General features: G+C 42.0%; 3 protein-coding genes across 3 annotated transcripts; all 3 read right to left on the bottom strand.

The window, feature by feature from the left end:
- Positions 1 to 8,807: 8,807 nt before the first annotated feature.
- LOC115738327 (protein CNGC15b-like) lies at positions 8,808 to 13,405 on the bottom strand. The gene is made up of 8 exons (XM_030670934.2): positions 13,045 to 13,405; positions 12,327 to 12,411; positions 11,609 to 12,164; positions 11,309 to 11,521; positions 10,943 to 11,235; positions 10,536 to 10,647; positions 10,206 to 10,442; positions 8,808 to 9,749 (listed from the first exon to the last, which is right to left on the bottom strand). Exons 2-8 carry the CDS (start codon positions 12,353 to 12,355, stop codon positions 9,072 to 9,074), a joined length of 2,118 nt encoding a protein of 705 aa, XP_030526794.1. The 5' UTR covers positions 12,356 to 12,411; positions 13,045 to 13,405; the 3' UTR covers positions 8,808 to 9,071.
- Positions 13,406 to 15,635: 2,230 nt separating this feature from the next.
- On the bottom strand, positions 15,636 to 18,925 carry LOC125312501 (protein CNGC15b-like). Its single transcript, XM_048283321.1, has 7 exons — positions 18,705 to 18,925; positions 17,908 to 18,439; positions 17,612 to 17,824; positions 17,233 to 17,531; positions 16,958 to 17,075; positions 16,532 to 16,768; positions 15,636 to 16,394 (listed from the first exon to the last, which is right to left on the bottom strand). Exons 1-7 carry the CDS (start codon positions 18,737 to 18,739, stop codon positions 15,660 to 15,662), a joined length of 2,169 nt encoding a protein of 722 aa, XP_048139278.1. The 5' UTR covers positions 18,740 to 18,925; the 3' UTR covers positions 15,636 to 15,659.
- Positions 18,926 to 19,659: 734 nt separating this feature from the next.
- LOC115738175 (protein CNGC15b-like) lies at positions 19,660 to 23,709 on the bottom strand. The gene is made up of 7 exons (XM_030670710.2): positions 23,260 to 23,709; positions 22,549 to 23,095; positions 22,252 to 22,464; positions 21,504 to 21,802; positions 20,984 to 21,101; positions 20,654 to 20,890; positions 19,660 to 20,525 (listed from the first exon to the last, which is right to left on the bottom strand). Exons 1-7 carry the CDS (start codon positions 23,463 to 23,465, stop codon positions 19,860 to 19,862), a joined length of 2,286 nt encoding a protein of 761 aa, XP_030526570.1. The 5' UTR covers positions 23,466 to 23,709; the 3' UTR covers positions 19,660 to 19,859.
- Between the last annotated feature and the right edge of the window lie 412 nt (positions 23,710 to 24,121).

The following is a 24,121-nucleotide window of genomic DNA, read 5'->3' as shown; positions in this document are numbered from 1 at the left end:
AAAATATCATACCATAAAAATATTCCCATCACAAAAAAGACTATTTTATCATTAAAAAAAATTAAACAAAAAGAAAAATATTCATTAAAAATATGACTTCTAACAGTTGTGACGATCCATTGGGGTAAAGAACAAAACCGGAGTTCTTGCAATTAAAAAACTTGCCGGACCCTGGATCCATCGACCGGGTGCAATCTCAACTATTGATCACGGGGACATGACATCCATTAAATTAACAACCCATATGAAGTTCTACGTTATGCTTCTAAAGTATGTGGACCATTTGGCAGCTAGGGTTCACGATGAGACACCAATCTCTTAATGTTTCTCTTTTTTTTTATATAAATAATTTGGGGGCAAAGGCATAGGGATCCAACTATCTAGAGTCTCATGCAATATCCTACCAAGCCGATGAACTGGTTAAGAGGTCTTCGGCTTATATAGGTGGCCTGACTCAGAGCATTTTGCACGGGGTTTGTGAGATTCGAACGTATAATCTCCATTTACTGAACTTGAAATCTCTCAACGCCCCGATCAACGGTGTCAACCTTGAGGCTTTGTCTCTTGTTTTTTGACACTAAATTATATCGTACTTATTTGAAGACATTGAGTATTCCAATAAGAAACTCAATTTTAAGTTAAAATAAAAAAATTACTTCTTTTCATTTTTACTTCTCAAATGTTATCAAAGTTATATCATAAGAAAATGTACGGCCAATCTGCTGATCAGAGGTTCCCTTTCTCCTCTCCTCCTCCACTTAAACTAATCGAAATAGACATACTATATACTTCATTCTCAATCGAACATCAATGAAGGGTCACCAGTAACTTTCGACCCACGTTCCTGGCCAAAAGAATAGCACAAGAGAACAACAACCGCGGCACCGAGTTCCATTTTGTCCGCCGAAAATTGATGTCCCGTAGTTGTCTCTTGCCACCAGTCTTTTGTTTGACCCCATGAATCGGCATCAATGAGCAGAATACGTTCGGATTGAATCGGAAAGAGAGAATTGAAAGATGCAAATATGCCCACGTCTAAAGTACTTTGCGTGTCTCTATCGACATTCCCCTCGCCCAAGACTTGTCAAATTGCTCAGCCCCAAAACGGCATATACCTTAGGATCTCACACCGTTCAAAGTCCTAAGGTTCACATGAAACGAAGGTGATAACACCAGGGATTACTATACCTAAAGTCATAACTTCTGAGACTGCATGAGCTTACTACCAACACTTTTTACATGCTGTTTTTTTTTTTTTTTTTGTTACAATGTGCCGATGCAAGGATTACCAGCTAAACCATAAAGAAAGCAGAGACAAAAGGGAGAAAGGAAGAAGGAAAGGAGATAAAAGAGTTTTTCTTCGTGGGGCCTAATTTAGATCAAGATTGCCAGTTACATTTTGACACCTCCGTTTTCCTTTTTTCTCTCATAGGCTGGTTGTGGCCGCAGCGGCGCGAAGATCTAGGGCCGCGGCCTGTCCATGTTCGGGGACGCAACCAGATCTAAGGTCACGACCACCACCGCCATAGGCTCTGATATGGGGTCACGACCGTGGCCGTGATTGGCCATTGTCGCCATGCCTGCCTCGCATTATTGAGCATGTCTTTTTTTAATTTCGTTTAGGTATTATATATTTGCTTGGAGCGTCTTTGCTTTGGATACGAGACTTTTGTTGCGTTCTTCCACTAAATGGTACTAGAGCCGATAGTAGATTGGTAAGCCTCAAATCTATTCTGATGTTTGGTGAATATCTCAAGAAAGTAATCTTGTAATTAACATAGTGGGTGTTGGGGTGTAGCAACGTGGTCTCTATTCCGCCGAAAATCACAATGGGCTCGGGTTATGAACTTTTAATCTATAATTTGATGATTGAGCCGATTCCATGAATATAAGTTAATTCTATAATGGCATTGGAATAGGGTTATGTACATTCTCATTATGAGGAGGGGTAATTTGAGTGTATCAAAGTTGATACTATGTTTACATAAGGTTTCCTACGCTGTTCCATTCCACGTTTCATATCTTAATGTAGAAAGATACATGAAATTAAGGAGGAGTAGACCAAACATTGAGCTTACACGTGAGGGGAGATTTGTTGAGATGCACATGCAAGTTGTGTAGAAAATGTCCTCCATCAAAGAATTGAGAAAGTACCAAAAAAGTTCTAAACCTATTACATTGGTACCAATTCAATTCTAAACCTTTCAATTGCACCAATTTAATTCTAAACCTTTTTGTATTGGTACCAATTCAGCCAATCGGCTAATTTAGGTTGGAAATTACTTACATAGCACCGCCGGTGCTGGCGTGGGCATTTTTGTATAATCTTTTAAATTTTTTTTTATTTTTCCTTTCCCATTTCTGTTTGCTGGCCATCGGCTATGGCCAACAAGCCCCTCTTGCTAGATTTGGCGAGGCCGACCCTTGCGCAGGCCAAGGTGGCCTCGCCCTTGCTGTCGCCTAGGCGAGGTTTGGGGAGGCCAACCCTCACCAAACGTGGGGAGGGGGACCTCGCTAGCGCTTGCCCAAGCACTGCAAAAAGAAATGGGAAAGGAAGAAAAGAGAAGGACAACAAAGAGAAAAAATAAAAAAATATTGTTAAAACTGTTCATGTCAATGCTGGCCGTATCACGTAGGACGGTCAACATCCACGTCGGTGATTTCAGGCCTAAATTGGCCGAATGGACTCAATTGGTACCAATACAAAAAATTTTAAGACTAAATAGGTTCAGTTGAAAAATTTAGGACTAAATTGGTACCAATGCAATAGGTGAAGGACTTTTTTGGTACTTTTTCCTTGAAGAATTAGTGTGGTATAGAGTCGTTAATATTTTTTAGTTGGCCCATAACTCATTGGCTTGAGCTTTTAAGCTAATATGGGTCAAACTGAATATGTTGACATGCTTAGAGTTGAGCTTCGATCTCTCCAGATGGGTGAATGTATCGGACTGCTGCTGCACACTCCCAACACATCATCACTGGTTGTAGGAAAATAACCATCCTCTTAAATGTTTAATTTTCTTTTCTTGATAATTCAGAAGCACGATTATGGAGACCGGATCGCTACTAGAACACTGATGAAATGCTCCGCAAGCAAGCCAACGCATGCTTCAAAGGATTAGAAAAAGGAGGTCGTGGAAACATCAACTCACATTTAAAAAAATCGTGGCCTAATCAAGAACTCCACAAATTTTTTCCTACACACCGAGTCAAATCCGTCCTTCAAGCGAATCCAGCCGCATGATTCATGCTTTTGAACATCATATGCATATGTGATCACATTTTTCATTGCATATGATGAAGGCCATCATTAATGGCTATTGGTCTTAAAGCTAATTGATTGTTTAAAACCAGAGAAAGATCTTAGAGAGGGGTTGAGAGCAATGACTGGAAATATCGAAGTTGGACTGAGAAGGGGCCACGGAAATGAGGACCTTTGAAAATCCTTGACAAATGACTCGTCTCTTAGTTTCTCGTCAGTAAAGCTCATTGAATCTGCTTCCTGGATTCAATGAGCTTCAGTGATCTTTGAGAACCCTTGCCAAAAAGACTTGTCTCCTAGTATTCATGCATTTGTCCATTTTTCGTTCTTTTTTATTTTCGTTTTAAATGAGATTGACAACTCTCGGCCCTTGGTTTCAGAAGTCACTCATGGCATTGAGGTTTTCATATAACTTGCGCATCTCTCGTCATTGCTATCCCACCATCGCCGACAATGGCCAGCGAGAGTGCGGGATGGTTGACGGTGGTCGCCGAGCCTCGGCCGGTGATCGGCCACCCTACCGACTTGGGCGAGGGTCCCGGCCCTCGCTCAAATCGAGGGAGGGTTGCCGATTCCGGCCTTGGTCTGGCCAAGGGCCTACGGGCCCTCGCCCGAGGTTGGAAGGGTTGCTCGTCATCCCCCAACCTCGCGGGTGCTAGTAGGGCAGCAGTGAGGGTTATTTTTTTTTTATAAATTATTTTATCTTATTCTTGTCTTAAAAAAAAAATAGCTTATTTTTAAGTTTAGAAGTCCGTGTGGACTGATTTTTTTAAAAAAATTGCCACATAATATTTAAAAATTTACTATAAATGCAACATAATTAGTTTGGCTGTAATTTCTTCAATTTGGCACTTAAGTGTGCTGACAAAAAAATTTAGCACTAAAGTGAGCATCATGCACAAATTTTGGCACTTAAGGTATTCTTTTTCCCAATTAAAAGCACTGGACTTTATGTTGCATATCCCATCAGGTGGTATCAAGAGCCAATAGTTGATAGGTGGGCTTTTAATATTTCGTTTGGTCAAGTAACACAAGATCGAGAACATGAGTGAAGGGGGGCGTAGGGATCCAACAACGTGGTCCTGAATTGTCAAATGATGTGGTTGTTGTGCATAGTTGTGGTAGCATCTCTACGACATGGAAATTGAAATTGAGATATGCTGGTACATAAAGACTTGGATTGAGTAAGCGGAGTATGTTGAAGTGTGAATGAGGTGTAATAGACAAGTCTCGTACTGGGTTTTAGTGTAGTGTGAAGTAGCCAATATATCTTAGCAGATTCATAACTCAATAGCTTAAACTTTTAATATGAACGTGGATTTAACTGAAAATAATTAAAATACAAAAAAATATTATTAAAAATTTGCCACGTTAGTGCCGGCCAGCCAAATAGACTTGATTGTCATAATTACAAAGGCTTATGAATCAATTGGCAAAATAAGTTAAGAATTGAATTGACACAATTGCAATAGATTTTGAATTTTTTTATAATTTAATTATAATAAAACAGTTAGAAAATGGTGAGAGTGCATCAAGTGCAAAGTATTGGGGTGCGTTCGTTTAATTAGAAACTTCGTAAAAAAGGAAAATAGTTTACATTAAGATCATTTTCAAGGGAAAAAAAGTTAGTTTTCACTATTTTTGTGATTTAGGGAAATTAATTTCCTTCCTACCAAAAGGAGAAGTCGTTTTTTTCCCGATCAAAGCTTGTTATTTTCAGCCACGAAAAATGTTTTCCGTCAGTCGATCGAATCTCGCAAAGTCGGAAAATAATTTGCCAAAATTAGTTTTTCGCCCAAACAAACGGATGTTCAGAAGATTTAGCCGTTGAAACAAAAGGTCCACGGCCTCATAGCAGACAGATACCACGAAAGTACAACGATCATGAACGGGATCTACCACTGAAAAAGTTCCATTATGACTCCTCTAGGGTTTCATACTCACATCCCCCTTTGACAAAATCATGGCCTCGCTCCACGTATTTAATTGCAAAATGAACTAAAGTCTTCGCTTCTATTATTAAGCAAATGACCAATTGAACCAATGAAATGGGTAGATTAGTTAGAAAGGTTCGTGCAAATATGTATATATCTAAATATGTACGTATATAAATATATATGATGAAATGTGAACGGGAAATTGTCTAATCAATCATAAATCCAATATATAGAGAGAGTGAGAGAGTCACTCGAAGCGGCTATCAAAATAAAGAGAATTCGTGCTTAAGCATGGTTGAAGCAGATCTTGGTGCTTGGTGGAGACTAAGTCCACATATGTGTATTTCCACCTAATGTCTAGGTGTCCCCTATGTTTTCTTGTTTGCCTGTATATTTGTTGAGATCACAGTCGCCGAGCGATTGTGATCTTCGATTGTTGACGTTGGTTGTTCTGGAAGGATCTATGTGCAATTTCGCTATGGCTTCTATGAAGTTCGAGTTGGAGAAATACTCATGGAAATAGTTCTAATCTGAGGCGCATTTGAAAAGCATGTGGAGTTTGGTGGCACATGTTTGGATTTAGGGTTAGAGGACAGAGATGGACTAAGGTCGACCATAGGGGAAGCCCGGAGAGATGGATTAGGGACGGAGAATACATTCTCTAAGGCAAACCACGACGAGTTCGATAGAAGTTTTCATTGCTCAAGTAATATTTGTGACCAATGTGGATATCATCGGAAAATGAATAGTTCGGGTCGAATCGAACTTTCGATTGGTCCAGGTACTTGGGATCCTATGGATGAAGACATGATTTCTCTGAATCCTATTGAATTTCATTTGGATGAGGAATCCTATAAAGATTGTATTAGTTCTAATCAAACGAAGACAAGATTAACCGATGCTGTTCAAACAGGTGCGGGTTGACTAAACAGTATTCCCATAGCAATTGGAGTTATAGATTTTCAGTTTATTGGGAGGTAGTATGGGACCCGTAGTAGGCGAGAAAATCATCCGTTTGATCGAGTACGCTACTAATAAATTTTTACCTCCGATTCTAGTGTGTGCTTTCGGAGGAGCACGTATGCAAGAAGGAAGCTTGAGCTTGATGCAAATGGTTAAAATATCTGCCGCTTTCTTCTCCTCTTTTCCTACTTTGTCTCTTGTAAGTTCACTTAGTGATAAGGGACTTCGTCATGAAAAGAATGTGGTACAATTTGGACACATAAGGAAGATTTAGCATATATAATAGAAATAGAATTGAGTCCCCAAATAGCATTACCAATTGTTCGGAGGCATGTTTGAAAGCCAAGAGATGAATGAACTCTTGCAGTCGATGTTGTAAGAGTTTATTTGATGTGAGCTACATTAATTGATATTTAAATTTACCGTTTTACGAAATTGGTCTAATAATGTAAGATATAAAGATTCTTAATTAGTATAATAGGTAGATGGCTTATGTGGGCCGAATAAAGCCCGGCCCGTAATGATTTAAAACTCTATAATTAATACTCAAGTCTCTCCTTTAACACCGATGCTATATAGAGGGCAAAAGAAGAAAAGCACTTGAGTCTTGTATCGTCGCTATTCTGCACCAAGAATGATGGATTCCAAATCAGGTGCGCAAATATCTTTTTCCTTAATTATTTTTTGTCTAGATTCTAGCCATGTTGATCTTAGGGTGCCGTTTTCCTGCCTATCATGTTACTGTGGAAGTATTGTATCACATCGCTTCACAACGGGTCATAAATGCTCTCTATATTAATGTGATCTCCCTCCTCCTAATAGCTTAAACTTTTGGGATATACTTTCTATCATAGTATTAGAGCCAATGAAATCTCTTTAAAGAATATGCGTCCACTCTCCATTAGTCAAATTTCACGTGTCACTAGTAGCGTGATTACCCTACCGAATAAATGGTTTCTTTGAAGAATGAGGGAGGAGGTGTTAAGATAGAGCTTGTAGAGAGCAAGGTGCTTATGGTATAGCTGGAAGAGGAAAGATTGAGATTAGAATGCACAATGGAGTGGCTGAGGGTTTTGAGCGCGGTGCAGCATGTACTAGAGCTAAAGGGGAACATCACGTGACCTAATGCGAGAAAATGTAACTTACTTGTACCTTTTGACAATCTTGAACAAAATGATCGCATCAAGTGAAAGTTTGCTTGAGCCGACATGGCTATGATCAACATCCGACTCTTCTCCCGCTATAACTTTCCTGGTCATAGTAATGGGCTACAACACTTGACCAATTCCTTTCCCAGCAACGAGGAACCGATCAGAACGGGCAAATGAGTGGTCAAAGTTGAGTAGCCCTGACCAAATGATCTTGCCAGAAACACAATTTCCATTAGGCTAATCATGTTAGAGCAGGTTGTCAAGTGCATGATTGCATGCAAGGACCTGGATGATTCTGATCCGTGAAGATTATCATTTAACAATAGTCAACCCAACTGTCATACTCAATGTGGGGAATGCAGAAGGAAAAGCCCCCTTTCCTGATTTGAACTGAGGAGGGAAGAGAGCAAGAAATAGCCAGAAGACAAGGGCAACTGATACTTCCATGGAATGATGGTTTTTCGGGTCTGGATTAGAGAAATTATTAAGTCCTAATCACTTTACAATTCAGTTAGAAAGTCAGGTCAGTTGCTGCTTTCCTGCAATACAAATATAAAAAGTTTTTGAACTTTCTCGTGTAAGTTGTACTTAGATTTCAAAAGGATCAAAAACCAGGCTGATAGTCAAAGTGGGACCTCATTTAATGACTGGGCTCCTACCAAACCAAGCTGCTTGCCTGGTGGGGGAGTTCATTTAGAGACATGATTAAGAGGAGGATGGGTGGACCCTTTGAGCATCAGAAGTCTATCTTTATTAAATTCTTCCTTTCTTTTTATTTTTTTTCGAAAAACGAAACGATGGAGAAGGGCGACCGGCACAATTATTACTCCTCTGACGTTATCATAAGGTTCTCACGCTCGTTACGAAATGTTCGATTTGAGCCATAATTAGGCATAGTTACCAACAAGTCCGAACCAACAGTCACACGGGAGAAATACGGATTGTCACCGCCTCTGATCCATGGCCTGATGTGTAAGGAGGAGATTGTTGGGGTTATCCCATATCGATTATGGAAGGGGCTGGTGGCTGATTTATAAGTGTGAGGGAAAGCCTCATCTTTTGAATTAGCTTTTGGAATGAAAGAGACCCAAAACCACTCAACAAATCAATCTATCAGTAAGTATACGAGCTGGTCACCGCAGCCTTATCGGTGTGCCATGAGCTACTGTCTTTGGTAAAGGTTGGTAATACTTTTAAATGAGTCCGATTTATATTAATTTGTGAACATTTCACACCCGCTTTAATATTTCAATTCATGAGTAACTTTGATTTTATCTTATTATTTGTTCTTGAGCTTCATACATCCATTCCTCTCCATCTGGATCTGGGAGTCAAAGTTATCCTTACAATGATTGTAAACAGAGTTTGTCTGTCGTTAGATGAGCCAATGCGTTCGACATTGAAGAATACTCCAATCTTTTCAATCGAACAAGATGGCAAGGGAAGCTATAAGGCTGTCTGTCACAACTGAATCAGCAGCTCGAAATGACTAATTTCTCTAATCAGCTGATTGAATATGCAGCTGATCAATCTGATTTACTGTATGATCTTTCACTGTTCAAAACTGTTACAAAGTCCATGTCCTCAATCTATACTCTAGGTTTCAAGAACGAGACTGGATAGCATAGTATACATCAAATTCTGATCTCATTGAACCAAAGAAACAAAGAATAGGCACCCAAAAAAAAAAAAAAAAGAACCTATACATGCTCCGTTATGCGAATTCTGAATTGAGCCGAATCGAGATCAATTAACAATTCAATCCACATCGACCGAAAAGTCAGGCTCTGCCGGCTTCTGCAATGCACTGACCATGCTAGGACTCGATCCCGAGTGCTGATGAAAGCTCCCTGTAGAGCTACAGCCCATTTCTGTGTCGTACACGCCCCATCCGGACTTAGAAGATTGAGTCCGGGCTTCGGAAAAAGCAAGGGAACTTTCTCTGGCCATGAGCTGGGCGAGTTCTTTGCGTCGCTTAAATCGCCGCCATGCTGCTTGTATGAAGCATGCACCCCATGTTCGCCAATGGTGTGAGTAGAACCTAAACTTCTGCCTTAGTTGCTTGCTGTGAAGTCTCCGGAACTGCGACGCCACGAATTTCAAGTCATCTGCCCTCAGTGCGAAAGCCTCCACTTCGGAGAGGGCCTTGACCGAGCGGGTCGATGATGGTAGGATAATGCTGGGGTTCAGGTCCAGGGCCCACGTGAGCAGCTCTTCACCGCAGAAATCTCCCGGACCGATGTGGCAAGAGTTGAAGAACCCGGTGCGGCCCCCATTGGTGGTGTAAGAGTCGAGGTGGCCTCGGAATATAAAGAGCATCTCGTTCACCGGATCACCTTCGCGCACCAAGAACGTTCCTTCGGTGCACAAGGCGGGTTTGAGCCTTTCACAAATCGCATCGAGTGTCTTATCGTCCATCTGATCAAACAGATGTACCTGCATATGTCGAAAAAGAAACATAAGTACGACCAAACAGCCATCAATTGTAACGAAAAGCTCGATCATTCGGATTCTATACTACAGGATCTTTAATCTTTGCTCATCTAGTGTCTTCCCGCAGGATGTCCTGAGGCTGATAATGTGGTTGCTTGCTTTATGAACAACTTGAGGACAACATAGGACAGTTGCAGCTCAAATTTGACTGAGTTCGGTACTGCGGTTTGATGCGGTTCTCAAACAACTTTAAGACAATTTCTTTATAGCAAGTAAGCCACAAATAAAGCAATTCCAAGATTGGTGTCAATTACCAAATCATGAGCAAAACTCTCAAGTTAATCTTACTTGATTGATCAGATCAGTGGAAAAACTGGACTGCGTATTTACATGCTATCACTAGACTAGAAGATCACTAGTATCGCACATGCCTGCGACAGAGATAAAAGGACAACTTACACGTCGGACTAGATCGAGGCAGAGGTGTCGCTTGATGTCTCTCCGCAGATCCATAGGGAGGCCTTGCAGAATAGATTCTTCGTCGACTCCCCTGGTGGCGACCCACCTGTACTGATCATATTTCCTAATAGACTGCCTCAGCTCCTGTGGTAGCTGCCTGTGGCGCATCCATCTTTCGGTGTCGTTCCTCTTTACCCTCCATTCCTCTAACCTGACTGTTGTCGATTGGAGGTATCTCTGCCAGATAATCACCGCTCACAAATCAATCACCACTTAATGTAGCATTCATGTGAAAAACTTGCCACAGCAATAGTGAAATGCAATACATACTTGCATATTGCCGATGAGCTGTGCGAAGAGCACCAAGCCAAGAGTGGCGATGATGATGGCGAATACGATCTCTCCAACGTAGGTGCTCGTCGACAAGTTTTGCCCCAAGGAACTGCACATTCCAGAGATAAAAGGCTTAATAGACAGAGCAGGACCAGCTTAATATGATCCGCAGAAGTGGTAAACAATCAGCAATGAAATTTTTCGGTTCTTTATGGCTGCGAATCCAAAGGAGAGTCTTTTTGACTCTACCCAGAATTCAAGATCTTAGGACAGATAACAAGGGCTTTTTCTGGTTCTGTCCACAAGAGTCATTGTTCAGATGTCTTAGAAAAGGATTAACAAGGTCTAGTGATTAAGCCCAGCTTGCAATGTGCAAAAGAAAATACAGGGCGGATTCCTCTCACCTCAGGTTCTTCAAGCCCCACCAGAGGCAGTAAAAGTACTTGTTCACAAATGGCGAAGAACTCAAAATGTGCATCTGCGCATCGCCATATATCCCGAACTCGTAATACTCACTACTTGGTCTGCATAACTTTGTGACGTTGCTCGACTGAAACCAAGCATTCCTGGCAGGGTCATCGACTTTGTGACAATCGAAGAATTGATAATTGCAAGATGACTTCTCTTTGCTGCACACGGATTTCCAACACGCTTCTTGCCGTTCAATGGACAGGAGGTACCAGCAGGATCCCAGAACCTATTAAGAAGCTGAACAAATTGAGTAAAAGATATATGTCTCATCCGGAGAATTGGTTTGTTGAAGGACTCACATGGCTCGCGAGCAAGTAAAGAATCAGATTATAAGCAGCTCCAGCCCAAGCTTGTTCTGTGACAACACCGGTGGCCTTCACAATTTGCGATGTCAGAGGAACGATAAGAAAGAGTCTGGGGAGGTACTGGAAGATAATAATGAAGCGAAGCACATTTTTCGTATTGGCGATTGTCGAACCCTCAAGATTGGGGATGATCACCCATATCAACACCTGTACACAGAGGAAAAATCATGTTATTTAGTGAACAGAATCAGTCACGGTTGGCCTTGGTAGTGCAAACTTGACAGCACGACATACCTGAGGAAGTGGGAGCGCGGCGATGAAGTCGATCCAAAAGCCTCTCCTTAAGTACCTTCGTGCAATCTTTGAAGGATCAATTACGAGTTCTCCTCTCCCGAAAACACGGGAAGAAGGCGCCACATAAGCCGTACGGAACCGAATGTAAATCTGTATCATGTAAAAGATGTCGACCAGCGATCGGACGGCGGTGAGGATGACTTCGAGGCGCACTCCAATGTTTATGCACTGTTCCTCCCACACTACTTGCAAGTAAAAGAACAGAGGATCGACGAAGAGCGAAACTAAGCACGCCGCCAAGAAAACTCTGTTCCACCGCTGCATCGTCCTCCCTCGGGGATCCAGAAGTTTTCTTTTCCCTCTCTCATAATCCTCGGAGAAGACTCTGTAGAGTACTTTTGCTCTCAAGGAAGTCGGGTTCTTCTGTGACTTCTTGTCCTCGTTCTCCACGAAACTTGGTTCATATGCTTGCTTCCTACCATTGTTGTGCGAGATTCTAATGGATCCATCGTCTCTAAGAGTCGGGAGCTCGGACAATTCGAATTCGTCGTGAACTCTGCAAAGTTCATGAGACATCAACATTTGAGATTCAAGAGCGATTGAGGTAATACATATCTGTGATATGACGAAGATACAGTTTCCGATTAGATAGAAAATTGCAGGGCAACACGAAATATCAAACTTTAGAAGAAAATTCAACACCTATGGATTGACAGACCTTATGGATCTCGGGTTACGTAAACCCATAGCTTACAGCAGATTCAACCGGTTTCCTCGGTCTCAACTCGATCGATAAGCTTGATCTGCAACAGACAAATACAAGAAACCACAATGACATTCAGAACAACCCTTTTGTATCATTGCACCCCGAGCAAAGTTCATAAGCTACAAATACGAAATGAGCATTCGACCTTTCTTCATTGATAATCAAATGAAGAAACGGAGCAGCGAGTCTTCCAAATCAAACATGAACTTCTGGGACTTCCAAAATTCTTGGCCACATCAAATCCCACCAGAAATCCTTCTATTTGCGACAGGACTTCAACTCTCGACAAGAGTTGGAGCACAAACTCCAGCAAAACAGAACAAGGCAAAATGAGAAGGACATGGCACGCATGCGGAGATCATCTTCTCATGAAAAGAAGATGCATTCTCAATGCGAGGAAAGTCATTCATGAATAAACAAATCGGTAACCCGAATGACCGAAACAATCCATTTGACCGACACTTCTAAATCTAGAATCCCAATAATATAGAAGCATGAGATATGTATCTGTCACGCACCACTAAAAAAAGAGATAATGTTCCCTGTGTTCTCTCTTAAAGACGCCGGTCTAGATTAAACGTTGAACTCTATAACGAAGCCATTCGAATTGACCAAGTAAATCCAGGAACAAGAACAAGAGCGGAACGAGTTGGGAGAAAATCACACTCACATTCACAATTATCTCACACTCCTCTGTCTTGTATATGCAGTATGTTCATGACCAACGAGTTGAAACGACGAACAGAGCAAAGATCTCAGAAGCGAAGCACCAGTTCTTTCGTATAAGAAGCCAAAGAGTCTGAGCTCTTTCCGCAGTTATAGGCGTAACGATCAATCAATCTGACACGCTTTGCAGCGACGAGCGAACGGGTCACGAGTCTCTTTCCCTGGACGAGTTTCGGGAGGGGGATTCTTAAGATGACGAGGGTGTCCACAGTAAGAGCCAAAGCGAGCTTGGACCAGTTCAAGACGGATAATGACGAAGAAGACGACTTGAAGTTCAGAGCCGAAGCTGCATGGACAGCGACGTGTGCAGACCGCCAAAGTTGACGTGCCCCGAGAATCGGGACTTGGGGAATAAACAATTTGGAGGACAGGAAAAGGACCAAAGCCGTCGTAGAATAGAACGCGTCCGAACAAAGGAGAGAACGACCGCAGAGGAACAGAGTGGCGTACGTCTCGGTTCTTCCGTCTTCTTTTCTGTTATCAGTTAACGTTCATGCAATTAGTAAGACTTTTCGTTGAGTTTCAGGAACAACTTCTCTCTAAAACTATAGCCAATGCTCTAGTTGTTTCGCAAAAAATATGATATTTCTGAAAAATATTTTTCAAGAAGTCATTTCACAAAAAAATAATGATATTTTTCGATATTTGGCTGAAATTAGAAAATGAAGTAGACAATATTTCTGCGATTTAGTATGGAAAATCGGATTTCATTTTCCTTTGTGCACTCCTTTTAATGATTTTTCCTTCTTTTTTCTTTTTTTCTATTTCTTTCCTTTTCTTTTTCCTCCTTCCTTTGCTATGACCGGTGGGTGACGGCCACAAGCGAGCTCAAGGCTCGGCAGGCCACTTCTATGGCCGGTGGCCGGGCTCCTGGCAAGTTGCCAAGGCTTGACGATCGGCGGAGGAAGACAAAAAGGAAAGAAAGAATAGAAAAGAAAAGAAAAAAAGAAAAAATTATTAAAATCAAAAGTTAAAAAAATTATTAGAAAAATCTAAGCATGTAGATAGTGAGAAGAGAGATTTTAGTCTCCACAAAAAAAAAAAAAAAAAAAATTTCATTTCTTCAAAAAGAAGAAATCATTTTCCCTATTTTTGAAGGTGTTTTTTTTCACCATATGGAAAATCTTTTCCTTGACTCTTTTATTTTCTATGAACTCGAGCACCGAAAAATTTGAAGAACATTTTTTCGGGAAGTTATTTTCCGTGAAATCGACGGAGCTATTTTGTTTTGTTCATTTCAGAGGAACTAGATTTCCTACACTCACGACGTGAGTGCGATATTTTTAAATTTAGCGTGATTCACCAAACCGCAAAAGTCATCGTCACCCTTTAACTATGCGACTAAGTTAAAATTGGGGGTGGGCCCAATTTTGAAAATTAACTTTAAATAAGTGAATGTTCAGCCGGCGACCGCGGAATCCGTATCGAAGATGATGAGTGTTTTAATCAATTTGAAAAGGACCAACTCTAACGGACCCTCAATATTGCAAGAGTATCTTTGAAGGTTAAGAATATATTAAGAATAAAGTTAAAGCAAGGTATATTAAAAAGGATTCACAATATACATTTACAAATGAAGTAGGAAGTTCCATTGGGTATTAATATACCTAGTATTACTCCAATTTTACATATGGTGTTGCCAACATTCTTACTTTTTACTCCTTGTTTTTTTTTTTTTTTTGTGCGTGTGTGTGTTGGTGGGTGTGTGGGTGGGGGGGGGGAGAGGGAGATTTTGTCACCAAAAGAACAAAAGAAAAAAAAAACAAGGTTAAAAAAATAGCTTGATGATAGTAATTAACAGTCTCTTCAGATTTTACATCAAACAGAGACAACCAAAAGCAGCAAGGAGAGAGGATTTGAATGAGTCAATGGTTAACATAATGACTTTCGTTCTTTCTTTCTCTCTTTTCTTTTTGGGCTGCGAAGAATCAAGTGTATACATGGCATGTTATGGAGACCAAGTAGAATTGACTTTGCTGGGGTTGTGCATTAAAGTCTATGGCGGCCCCAAGTTCAACAAAGAGAGGTTGTACGTGTTTGACTGAGGCGCACAGCCTCAGAAGCTTCCCAAACATCTCTCCATCTCAACTTGATAGCCCCCACCCCAAGCAGTTAATGCAGAACTTGAGGAGTCTTGCATGTCTATTTCAAATTTTGTCCATCTTCTTGGACATGACAAGTTTGGAAGAGCAAGGACTGTGGAGGACCAACTTGCATCATTCTGCGTTAGTGAGGAGGATGACATGGAGGGACTACATGGTTTTCGCTGCGACGAACCATTCTCTGACTGTTTATTTGCCATTTGCACATCCACGAAGAAAGTTTAATACATTAATACCAAGCAAAAAAAGAAATAATGTGCATTACTTGTCACTGTTCTCCACGAACTAATAAAAGAAATGAATGATTAAATAACATGGTTGTGAGGCAAAGTGAAACCGGTATAGCTGGACTGTTCAAATGTATCCTAAAAATGTTCCTTTGCAGCAACGAACGACCACAATCTGTTCAGGAAACTGTAAAAAGTACCGTGACTGAAGCAAATTACATGGCTAAGCTTTAGTTGGATCCTTGGTTATACACAGGAGTGGAAAGATTTGATTTTGACGCTGTCATCAAGTCCTCAATCTCATATTCCTCCCCGAAATCGAGGTCGACCGGCTTCTGTATCACGTCCACAGGTTCCGACCCCGACCCTGCTTGTCGCTTCTCATCCCTCCTGGTGCTCTCTATCAGCTCCCTTGCGTACACATCCCAAAACGACCTCGAATGCTTCAGTTTGGCTGCCCGGCCGTCCCCTTCCTCTCTCAGCTCAGCCTCCTCCTTCGACCTCCTATGGCGGCGCCACTTGGATTGGATAAAGCACGCGGCCCACGTGCGCCACTGGTGCGAGTAGAACCTGAACCTGTGCCTCAGCTCTTTGCTGTGCAGCCTCCTAAACTGCGATGCCACGAACTTCAAGTCCTTGGGAGCGAGAGAGAACGCTTCCACTTCTTTGAGGGCCTTGACCGTCCGCGTGGACGAGGGCAGGGCGTTGCTCGGTCGAGGGTCCAGGGCCCACGTCAGCAGCTCCTCGCCACAGAAGTCCCCAGGGCCTAGACGGCATGAGTTGAAGAACCCTGTGCGGCCACCGTTGGTTGTTGAGGAATCAAGGTGCCCCCGGATTATGAAGAACATGTCTTGGAGCGGATCTCCTTCGCGTACTAGGTACATGTTTCCAGTGCACAGAACTGGTTTCAACCTCTCGCATATCGCATCCAACATCCCCTCGTCCATTTGATTGAAAAGCGGGACCTGTTCAGTTTGGACATAAGTGAAGAAAGATCAATGCATCACAGAAGAAAATCCTACTAGGCACTCCACATCTTTCAAGAACTCACATGGAAACAACCAAAATGAGAAAAGAGAACGTATAGGATTCAATAGCTTACACGTCGAACTAGATCAAAGCAAAGATGGCGCTTGACATTCCTCTGCAAGTCCACTGGGAACTCTCTGAGAAGAGCTTCTTCGTCAACGTCTCGAGTCGCCACCCACTTAGATTGGTAATACGTCCGAACAGATTGTCTCAGCTGTGGAGGCAGATGTCTGCGATGCATCCATTGCTCTGTGTCTGTCTTCTTGAGCCTCCACTGCTCGATTTGGTTGCTTGCTGCTTGAAGGTACTCCTACCAACAGAAAGGGATGCAACTATGCTTTAACATGAAGATGGGTTATGTGATCAAATGCCTACTGATGATTCCTCACTCATAGTCACTATTTATCTGTTGCGCGTGACGGTGTAGACATTATTATTGATTGAAGCAAGCTGTGAAATGAACCCCCGAAGAGAGCACAATGAACATAGCAGAGCTTACTTGAATATTTCCAATGAGCTGCGCGAGCAAAAGCAGCCCAAGAATCGCAACCGCAATGCAAAAAATTAATTCTGCAACGTAAGTCGTTGCTGTAAATTCGAGGTTCTGCCCTACGCAACTGCTCATGTGGATCAGAAGCGAGCCTTGTCAGCGAAGAAAAACAAATTGCTAATGTCAATTTACGTTTGTAAATTGAGCACTGCAACATTGATCATGCAGTATTGATAGATGTGGTGCAGACACAATGAAAATGGGGTCAACAACCCAGTGCATACCTCAGGTTGTTTATACCCCACCACAAGCAGTACAAGAACTTGCTGAAGAATTTGCAGCTTGCAAGAGAATTAGTCACAGCAACAGCATATATGCCAAATCGAATGGGACTATTGGTATTGCTTCCGCTGCACAAACCTGTTACGTTGGTTGACCTGTACCAGGAAACCCTAGCCGGGTCATGGACATGGCGACAGTCGAAGAAGTCGTACTGGCACGATGGCTTTTCTTGATTGCAGGCCATCCTCCAGCAAGACTCTTGTCTCCCAACAGAGAGGAGGTACCAACAAGCTCCTGAAACCTGTCAATGCGAACAGAAAATTGCTCTATAAGCATACAATTAGGAACTCGAATGGCAAAATTAATTCTCTATTCACTTGCATGGCTTGCCAAGAGGTAGAGCATCAAGTTAAATGCAGCCCTGGCCCATGCTTTCTTTGCCAATCCACCACCGGCGTTACTAATTTCCAACCGCAGGGGAATTATGAGAAAAAGTCTTAGCAGGTACTGCAAGATAATGATGAACAGGAGCACGTTTTTCGTTTTTGTCGTGGTCGAACCGCTGAGGTTTGGGATTATTGCCCAAACTAACACCTGAAATGAACAAATTGTAAATCAGTGCGGGCTTTATCTCCATGACAATTGATTGACCACTGCACTTAGCATATACATGGTACCTGAGGAAGGGGGAGTGCTGCATAGAGGTCGATGCAGAAGCGGTCACACAAGTATCTGAACGCTATCTTTGTAGAGTCTATCACAAGCTCTCCTCTCCCAAACACTCGGGAAGAGGGTGCAACAAAAGCCGTATTAAACCGAACAATAATCTGAACAATGTAAAGGACATCGGCAACAGATCTGACAATTGTTAGGAGGATCTTGAGTCCTAGTCCGTCATATAAGCACAGATGGTCTCCATCGACCGAAGGCACGTAAAAGAAAAGAGGGTCCACGAGTAGACAGACCAGGCAAGCTGTCAAGAAAACCCTGTTCCATCTACGAATGGTTTGACCTCTCGGGTCGAAAATCCTATTCTTCACCTTGTCATAATCCTCAGAGAACACATTGCACAAAACTTTGGATTTCAAGGATCTGTCGGTACTCTCCAAGCCTAAGTTACGATGTGTGGCATCCTCATTCAGATTTAGGCTACTCACCCTGGCTTGCTTCACTGTTGGGAGTTTGACAGAAAGGGATTCATCTTCTATTCTGCATGTTATTTCGGTTGAAGTCATGATCATCAAACATGTAATTAAGATGTTTCGCTCACGGATAAGTGCCCTCGCTTAGGTAATGTACATTAATTGCTGGACTAGAGGTTTCACTAAGAAACTTAGAATTGCATGCATGTTCATCAATGTGAATCACTTTTGAAGACCATGTAAGAACTGAACTATTAATCTTCACCAGTCGCTTTAGCAGTTGCAAAATAACAACTTGCACCCAGAAATTGAAGAAATGAGAGCTTGCTCACCCCACAAATCTTGACCTTGAATTGAGAATGCTCATTATGATTCTTTGGAAATTGTTCCTGTGACTTGAGGATTCAACCCGTAGTTGGACAATGCTGGAACGTGATGCTTTGCATAATGCAGGCTCAAGCCAAGCCGTCTGAATTGAAAGAACCAACAGAAAGGGACGACTCCATGTGCAAGAGTGATAATAATATTGACATTTGCTAGCTTTCCAGACATGATAACCTAAGATATTGTTAAGAAATACCTGCTTTTGTCCTTTTTCCAGTGTACGAGATTATGGAAGAATCATAAATGCCATGTGGGTCAATGGAATATGGAACGATATAATAATTCCAAAGTCCAAACTGCGACCCACGAGAAAAGGATTATCCCTAGCTGACAGCTCTCGGGCAACAGCGAAGAGATAGAAAGCTGATCCAGTAAGTTACCCGTGCACGACTATGATTCTTCGCTGGTGATTTTCGCTCGTGATCACTGAACTTTGACCTCACAAGTCATGACTACTAGGGGCTGGGAGGCGACGCTTGCACCGGGGGTTATTGGCTTGTTGGGTGGTAAGAGAGATTCAGGAGTTTAATCAGGGTGGTTGTTTAGGAGTTTTTCTTTTTGGTGGTTACTGGGATTAAGTGAAATTTCGACCGATAAATCTACGAGAGCTGAGACATCATCCAAAATGACGAAGTCAACTTTCGTTGATCGAGATATCTCTATCCTACTCCTGGTGACTTTATTTTCTTGTCTGGCAAGAAAATATGCCAAAGCTTGTAAATTCTGTAACAGAGGAGAATGCAGAAGTCTGTAACCTTTTCTGAACCTCGGTCATAAGATAGAAAGAAAATGGATGAGGTAACAAGCATTCAATTCCATAACCATGTTCTTAATTTCGAAAATGCTGAAAACTTACTCAATGACTACTGGGTCGTGCATACTTCTGTGTATGTGATTATTTTCCATATTGACACTGTTCATAACTTCCTCATCACTTGTTCAGTAATGTTCTTTACAGCAACTATATGTTCATAATATAGTACATCAATGCCCGTACCATTTACGATTGAAGTAGATTACATTACTTTGTTCTATGGCGAAGCTGTATGATTAACATAAAAGGGCAAGGCCTCAATGCTTCGCGACATTGCCATCACCAAGTCCTAATGTTCCTCCGCAAAATCCAGGTCCACTGGTTTCTGAATTGTGTTCACAGCATCAGAAGTTGAACCTGCTTGTTTTTTCTCATCCCTTCTGGTGCTCTGTATCAGCTCCGTCGCATACACGTCCCAAAACGACCTCGTAGGTCTCAACTTCTGATTCACACCTTCTTCGCTCTCTCTTAGCTTAGCCTCCTCCTTCAACTTTTTATAACGGCGCCATGCGGATTGAATGAAACACGCAGCCCATGTACGCCACTGGTGCGAGTAGAACCTAAACTTGTGCCTCAGTTCTCTGCTGTGTAGTCTTCTGAATTGCGAGGCGACGAACTTTAGGTCCTCAGCAGCAAGAGAAAACGCTTCCACTTCTTTCACAGCTTTGACCGTGCGGGTGGAAGAGGGGAGGACTATGCTTGGGCGCAGGTCAAGGGCCCATGTTAGCAGTTCTTCACCACAGAAGTCACCGGGGATTAGACGACTTGAGTTGTAGAATCCTGTGCGCCCACCATTGGTTGTCCAGGAGTCAAGATGCCCCCGGAACAGGAAGAACATTTCTCGGACCGGATCACCTTCGCGTACTAAGTACATGTTTCCTGTGCACAAAAGAGGCTTCAGCCTCTCACATATTGCGTCTAGTGTCCTCTCGTCCATTTGATTGAATAGTGGCACCTGTTTATTCCAGATGTAGATGAAGAATAGTCCGTTCTCTCTGGGAAACAAAATCACTAGCTGCTTCCCCAAGGAAAATTAAACTGCAACAACCAATTCAATCAAGCATATGTGATTAGAGAGCTTACGCGTCGAACTAGATCGAAGCAAAGGTGGCGCTTGATATTTCTGCGCAAGTCCATCGGGAAGTCCTTTAGAAGGGATTCTTCGTCAACACCTCGCGTTGCCACCCACCTGTATTCGTCATACGTCTGTATAGACTCTCTCAGCTCTGGAGGTAGATGTCTATGGTGCATCCATTGCTCTGTATCTATCCTCTTGAGCCTCCATTGCTCCAATTGGTTGTTTGCAGTTTGAAGGTATTGCTAACAATGAAAAGTGGAAACAATATTTCGCCATGATGATGGGTTGTGTGCTTAAAAGTAACTGAGAGAACTCAAGATGCTTTGGTTGCTTACTTGCATATTTCCGATGAGCAGGGTAAATAAAACAAGTCCAAGAATCGCAACGGCGATTGTGAAAAGTAATTCTGCAACATAAGTGCTTGATGTGAATTCAAGGTTCTGCCCCATGCAGCTGTCCAGATTGATCAGAAGAGAGCCTTGTCAGTGATGGACAAAATCGCTCAGCATTATTACTAGCTAGTGAATTTGACTTCTGCAAAATCATGCATTCATACTTCTTTCTGTCATTGAAAAACAAAACAAATTACATTATACTAAAGATTCGGTTTTCATAGGAAGTAGAGACGCAGGATCTCAAAAATGGAGTAGTTACAAGACAATAAACAAACAATTCTTGACAAGTTCCTACTGGATGTATAAGATGATTTTCTCAATGGTGTTGACATTCCTGTCTGCTTCAATCGACCAGTGCATTATTAGTATTTATTGTTCAAACTTAAAGCAATGACCCTGTAACCATTCTAAAATGGCAAATTCTCCGGCTGTCACAGTAAATAGGTAGAACTGAGAATACCTCAGGTTGTTCAGACCCCACCAGAGACTGTAAAAGTACTTGCTGAAGAATTTGCAGCTTCCAATAGCATTAGTCACACCATTGAAATATATGCCAAATTGAATGGGGCTACCAGTACCGCCTCCATTACACAGAGTTGTGACATTGGTAGACGCATACCAGGTGACCCTACCAGGGTCTTGTGCATAACGACAGTCGAAGAAACTGTACTGGCATGGCGGATTTTCTTGATCACAGGCCATCCTCCAGCAAGACACTTGTCGCTCAATTGAAAGAAGATACCAGCAAGCTCCTGAAACCTATCAATGTACAACATAAAAACGAATGAATTGCTCTTTCATGCAGCCTAATGAGGACCCTGACTACATAACCTATTTATTAAACGAAAGAAGAGCAGAGCAAAACCGTAAATTTATCTCCCAAAAAGATGGAGACAACAGGTTACAAAAAGCATGTCATAGACTGATTAATGGACACTCGAGTACAAATAGGAAAATGGCATGACCATGTGGATCAAAAGACTGCGAATGGCCCTCCTTGTTAAACCTGAATTGCTTCCATGAACTAGCTGAAAAGACCAAGAAATTGCCTGTTTGAATGTAATTGCTCTTGGCCAAAAGGCAGCGGTGAAATTTACTCATTGTCAATGAACTTAAGACGTCCCCAAAACTTGTTTTGGACACATAGGGAAAGTCTAATTGCTTGTTTGGAAAAACTGAACTTATAAAGAAGGCCTTGCTACACTTACATGACTGGCCAACATGTAGAGCATCAGGTTGAATGCAGCCCCTTCCCATGCTTTCTTTGTTAATCCACCACCGGCATTACTAATTTGCAACCGAAGTGGAAGTATAAGAAAAACTCTTGGTACATACTGAAAGAAGATGACGAACAGGAGCATGTTCTTCGTTTTTGTCGTGGTCGAACCCCCAAGTGAAGGAATTATTGCCCAGATTAATACCTAAAACGACAAATTATGATTAGTTCCAGCGATTGCTTCATAGTAATTAACTGCTGTAGTTATACTTAAACGAAAGGGTGGAACCTGAGGAAGAGGGAGTGCTACATAAAGATCGATCCAGAAGCGGCTCCGCAAGTATCTTAACGCGATCTTTCTATAATCTATAACAAGCTCCCCTCTTCCAAACACCCGGGAAGAGGGTGCAATGAAAGCCGTGTTAAACCGAATAATGACTTGAATAATGTAAAAGACATCTGCGATCGATCGTATGACTATCAGGAGGATCTTGAGGCCAAATCCATCATAAAAGCACAGATAATTGTCATCAACAGATGGCACGTAAAAGAAAAGAGGGTCCATGAATAGACCGATCAAGCAAGCCGTCAAGAAGATTCTGTTCCAACTTTGAACAGTTTGACCTCTCGGATCGCGAATCTTGTTCTTCACCTTCTCATAGTCCTCAGAGAACACTCTGCGCAGAACTTTGGATTTCAAGTATTTACCAGCCTTCTGGCTGGTACTCTTCAACAAGGCCAAGTTTCGGCTCCGGGTGCCCTCATTCTGATTTAGGCTGCTTGTGCTGTATTGCTTCATGGTCGGCAGTCCCACGGAAACGGATTCATCTCTTACTCTGTATTTTATGCCTATCAGAGTTATGCCTCCAAACATGCAATTCAGATACTTCGCGCACACGCAAACAGTCACAGATGATTGAATTATCATATGTCATAAGATCTTTTGAACAGTTAAAGCACTAAAAGTTCCCCAGAAATTCAAGGAAAGAGAGCTTGTTACCTTACAATTGTATTTCTATCGCCACAGGCCATTTTTGTATTCTCTGCCAATTTTTCCTGTGAATTAGTATTCATTTCGTGGTACAACGAGGCCTCGAGCAACTGCAATGAATATATAATCTCAGGAACGGTACTAATGACAATAATATATTTCTTTGCTTGCTTGCTTCGCCAGACAAGATAGCGAAAGAGTGAAAAAGAAAACATAGTCAAACATGAGGAATTCTCATGGGTTTTTTTTTTTTTTTTGCCTAGGTACGAGGTCCTGGAAGAATTCCAACTGCCGGCCAAAAGCAAAAGGATTTGTTTCAGCTGAAACACCAAAACTGCAAATTTCTTTGCCCGTTTTTCGTACCGATCCTCAAACGAGTTGACAAAGGTCTATTGAGAAACGGAAAGAGGATTACAGCTCTTGCATCAAAGTCTAGAGATGCTAGGAATTGACCAAGTACGATACGTCAGCATGACTATTATCATAATCTCGACGGGAGCTCCCCTGGATCTAGTGCGAGATCGTGCTGATGTTTTCACTCTCACTTCATGAGAACATTACAACTGAATGTCATAAGTTGCTGCACAGAATGCAACAGAGTATCGGACCTTTTAATCATTCCTAAATGCTTCTTGTCCGATAAACTTAATTGTGTACTAATATGTATTTGTAATTAGCTAAAACGAAGTAGGCCTTGAGTCGTGTTGATCGCTTAATGGCAATTCCCTGCACCTTCATTACATTAAGAGCACGCTTTCCTTCCCTAGGCTGGTAAAATAGTGCAGACAAGCTAAAACATTACATTAGACAGCTCTAGTGCATTCTGGGGACTTTACTGGGATTGGCTTAGTGGAAGCGTGCCAGATTATGT

Source organism: Rhodamnia argentea, chromosome 8 (assembly GCF_020921035.1).
Source record: "Rhodamnia argentea isolate NSW1041297 chromosome 8, ASM2092103v1, whole genome shotgun sequence".
NCBI lineage: Eukaryota > Viridiplantae > Streptophyta > Magnoliopsida > Myrtales > Myrtaceae > Rhodamnia > Rhodamnia argentea.
Note: the sequence above shows the minus strand (reverse complement) of the source record. Positions and strands in the feature narration are given on the sequence as shown.

Excerpts from the sequence above, each read along its gene's own strand:
- LOC115738327 (XM_030670934.2), bottom strand. The coding sequence starts at position 12,355 with ATGGGTTTACGTAACCCGAGATCCATAAG. Across the intron at positions 12,165-12,326 it reads CGTAACCCGAGATCCATAAG|AGTTCACGACGAATTCGAAT; the intron begins GTCTGTCAATCC and ends TGAACTTTGCAG. Across the intron at positions 10,648-10,942 it reads TGGGGCTTGAAGAACCTGAG|TTCCTTGGGGCAAAACTTGT; the intron begins GTGAGAGGAATC and ends TGGAATGTGCAG.
- LOC125312501 (XM_048283321.1), bottom strand. The coding sequence starts at position 18,739 with ATGAGCATTCTCAATTCAAGGTCAAGATTTGTGGG. Across the intron at positions 17,825-17,907 it reads CAGCACTCCCCCTTCCTCAG|GTGTTAGTTTGGGCAATAAT; the intron begins GTACCATGTATA and ends TGTTCATTTCAG. Across the intron at positions 16,769-16,957 it reads AGCTCATTGGAAATATTCAA|GAGTACCTTCAAGCAGCAAG; the intron begins GTAAGCTCTGCT and ends TTCTGTTGGTAG.
- LOC115738175 (XM_030670710.2), bottom strand. The coding sequence starts at position 23,465 with ATGTTTTCTTTTTCACTCTTTCGCTATCTTGTCTGGCGAAGCAAGCAA. Across the intron at positions 21,803-22,251 it reads TCTACATGTTGGCCAGTCAT|GTTTCAGGAGCTTGCTGGTA; the intron begins GTAAGTGTAGCA and ends GTACATTGATAG. Across the intron at positions 21,102-21,503 it reads TGGGGTCTGAACAACCTGAG|CTGCATGGGGCAGAACCTTG; the intron begins GTATTCTCAGTT and ends CAATCTGGACAG.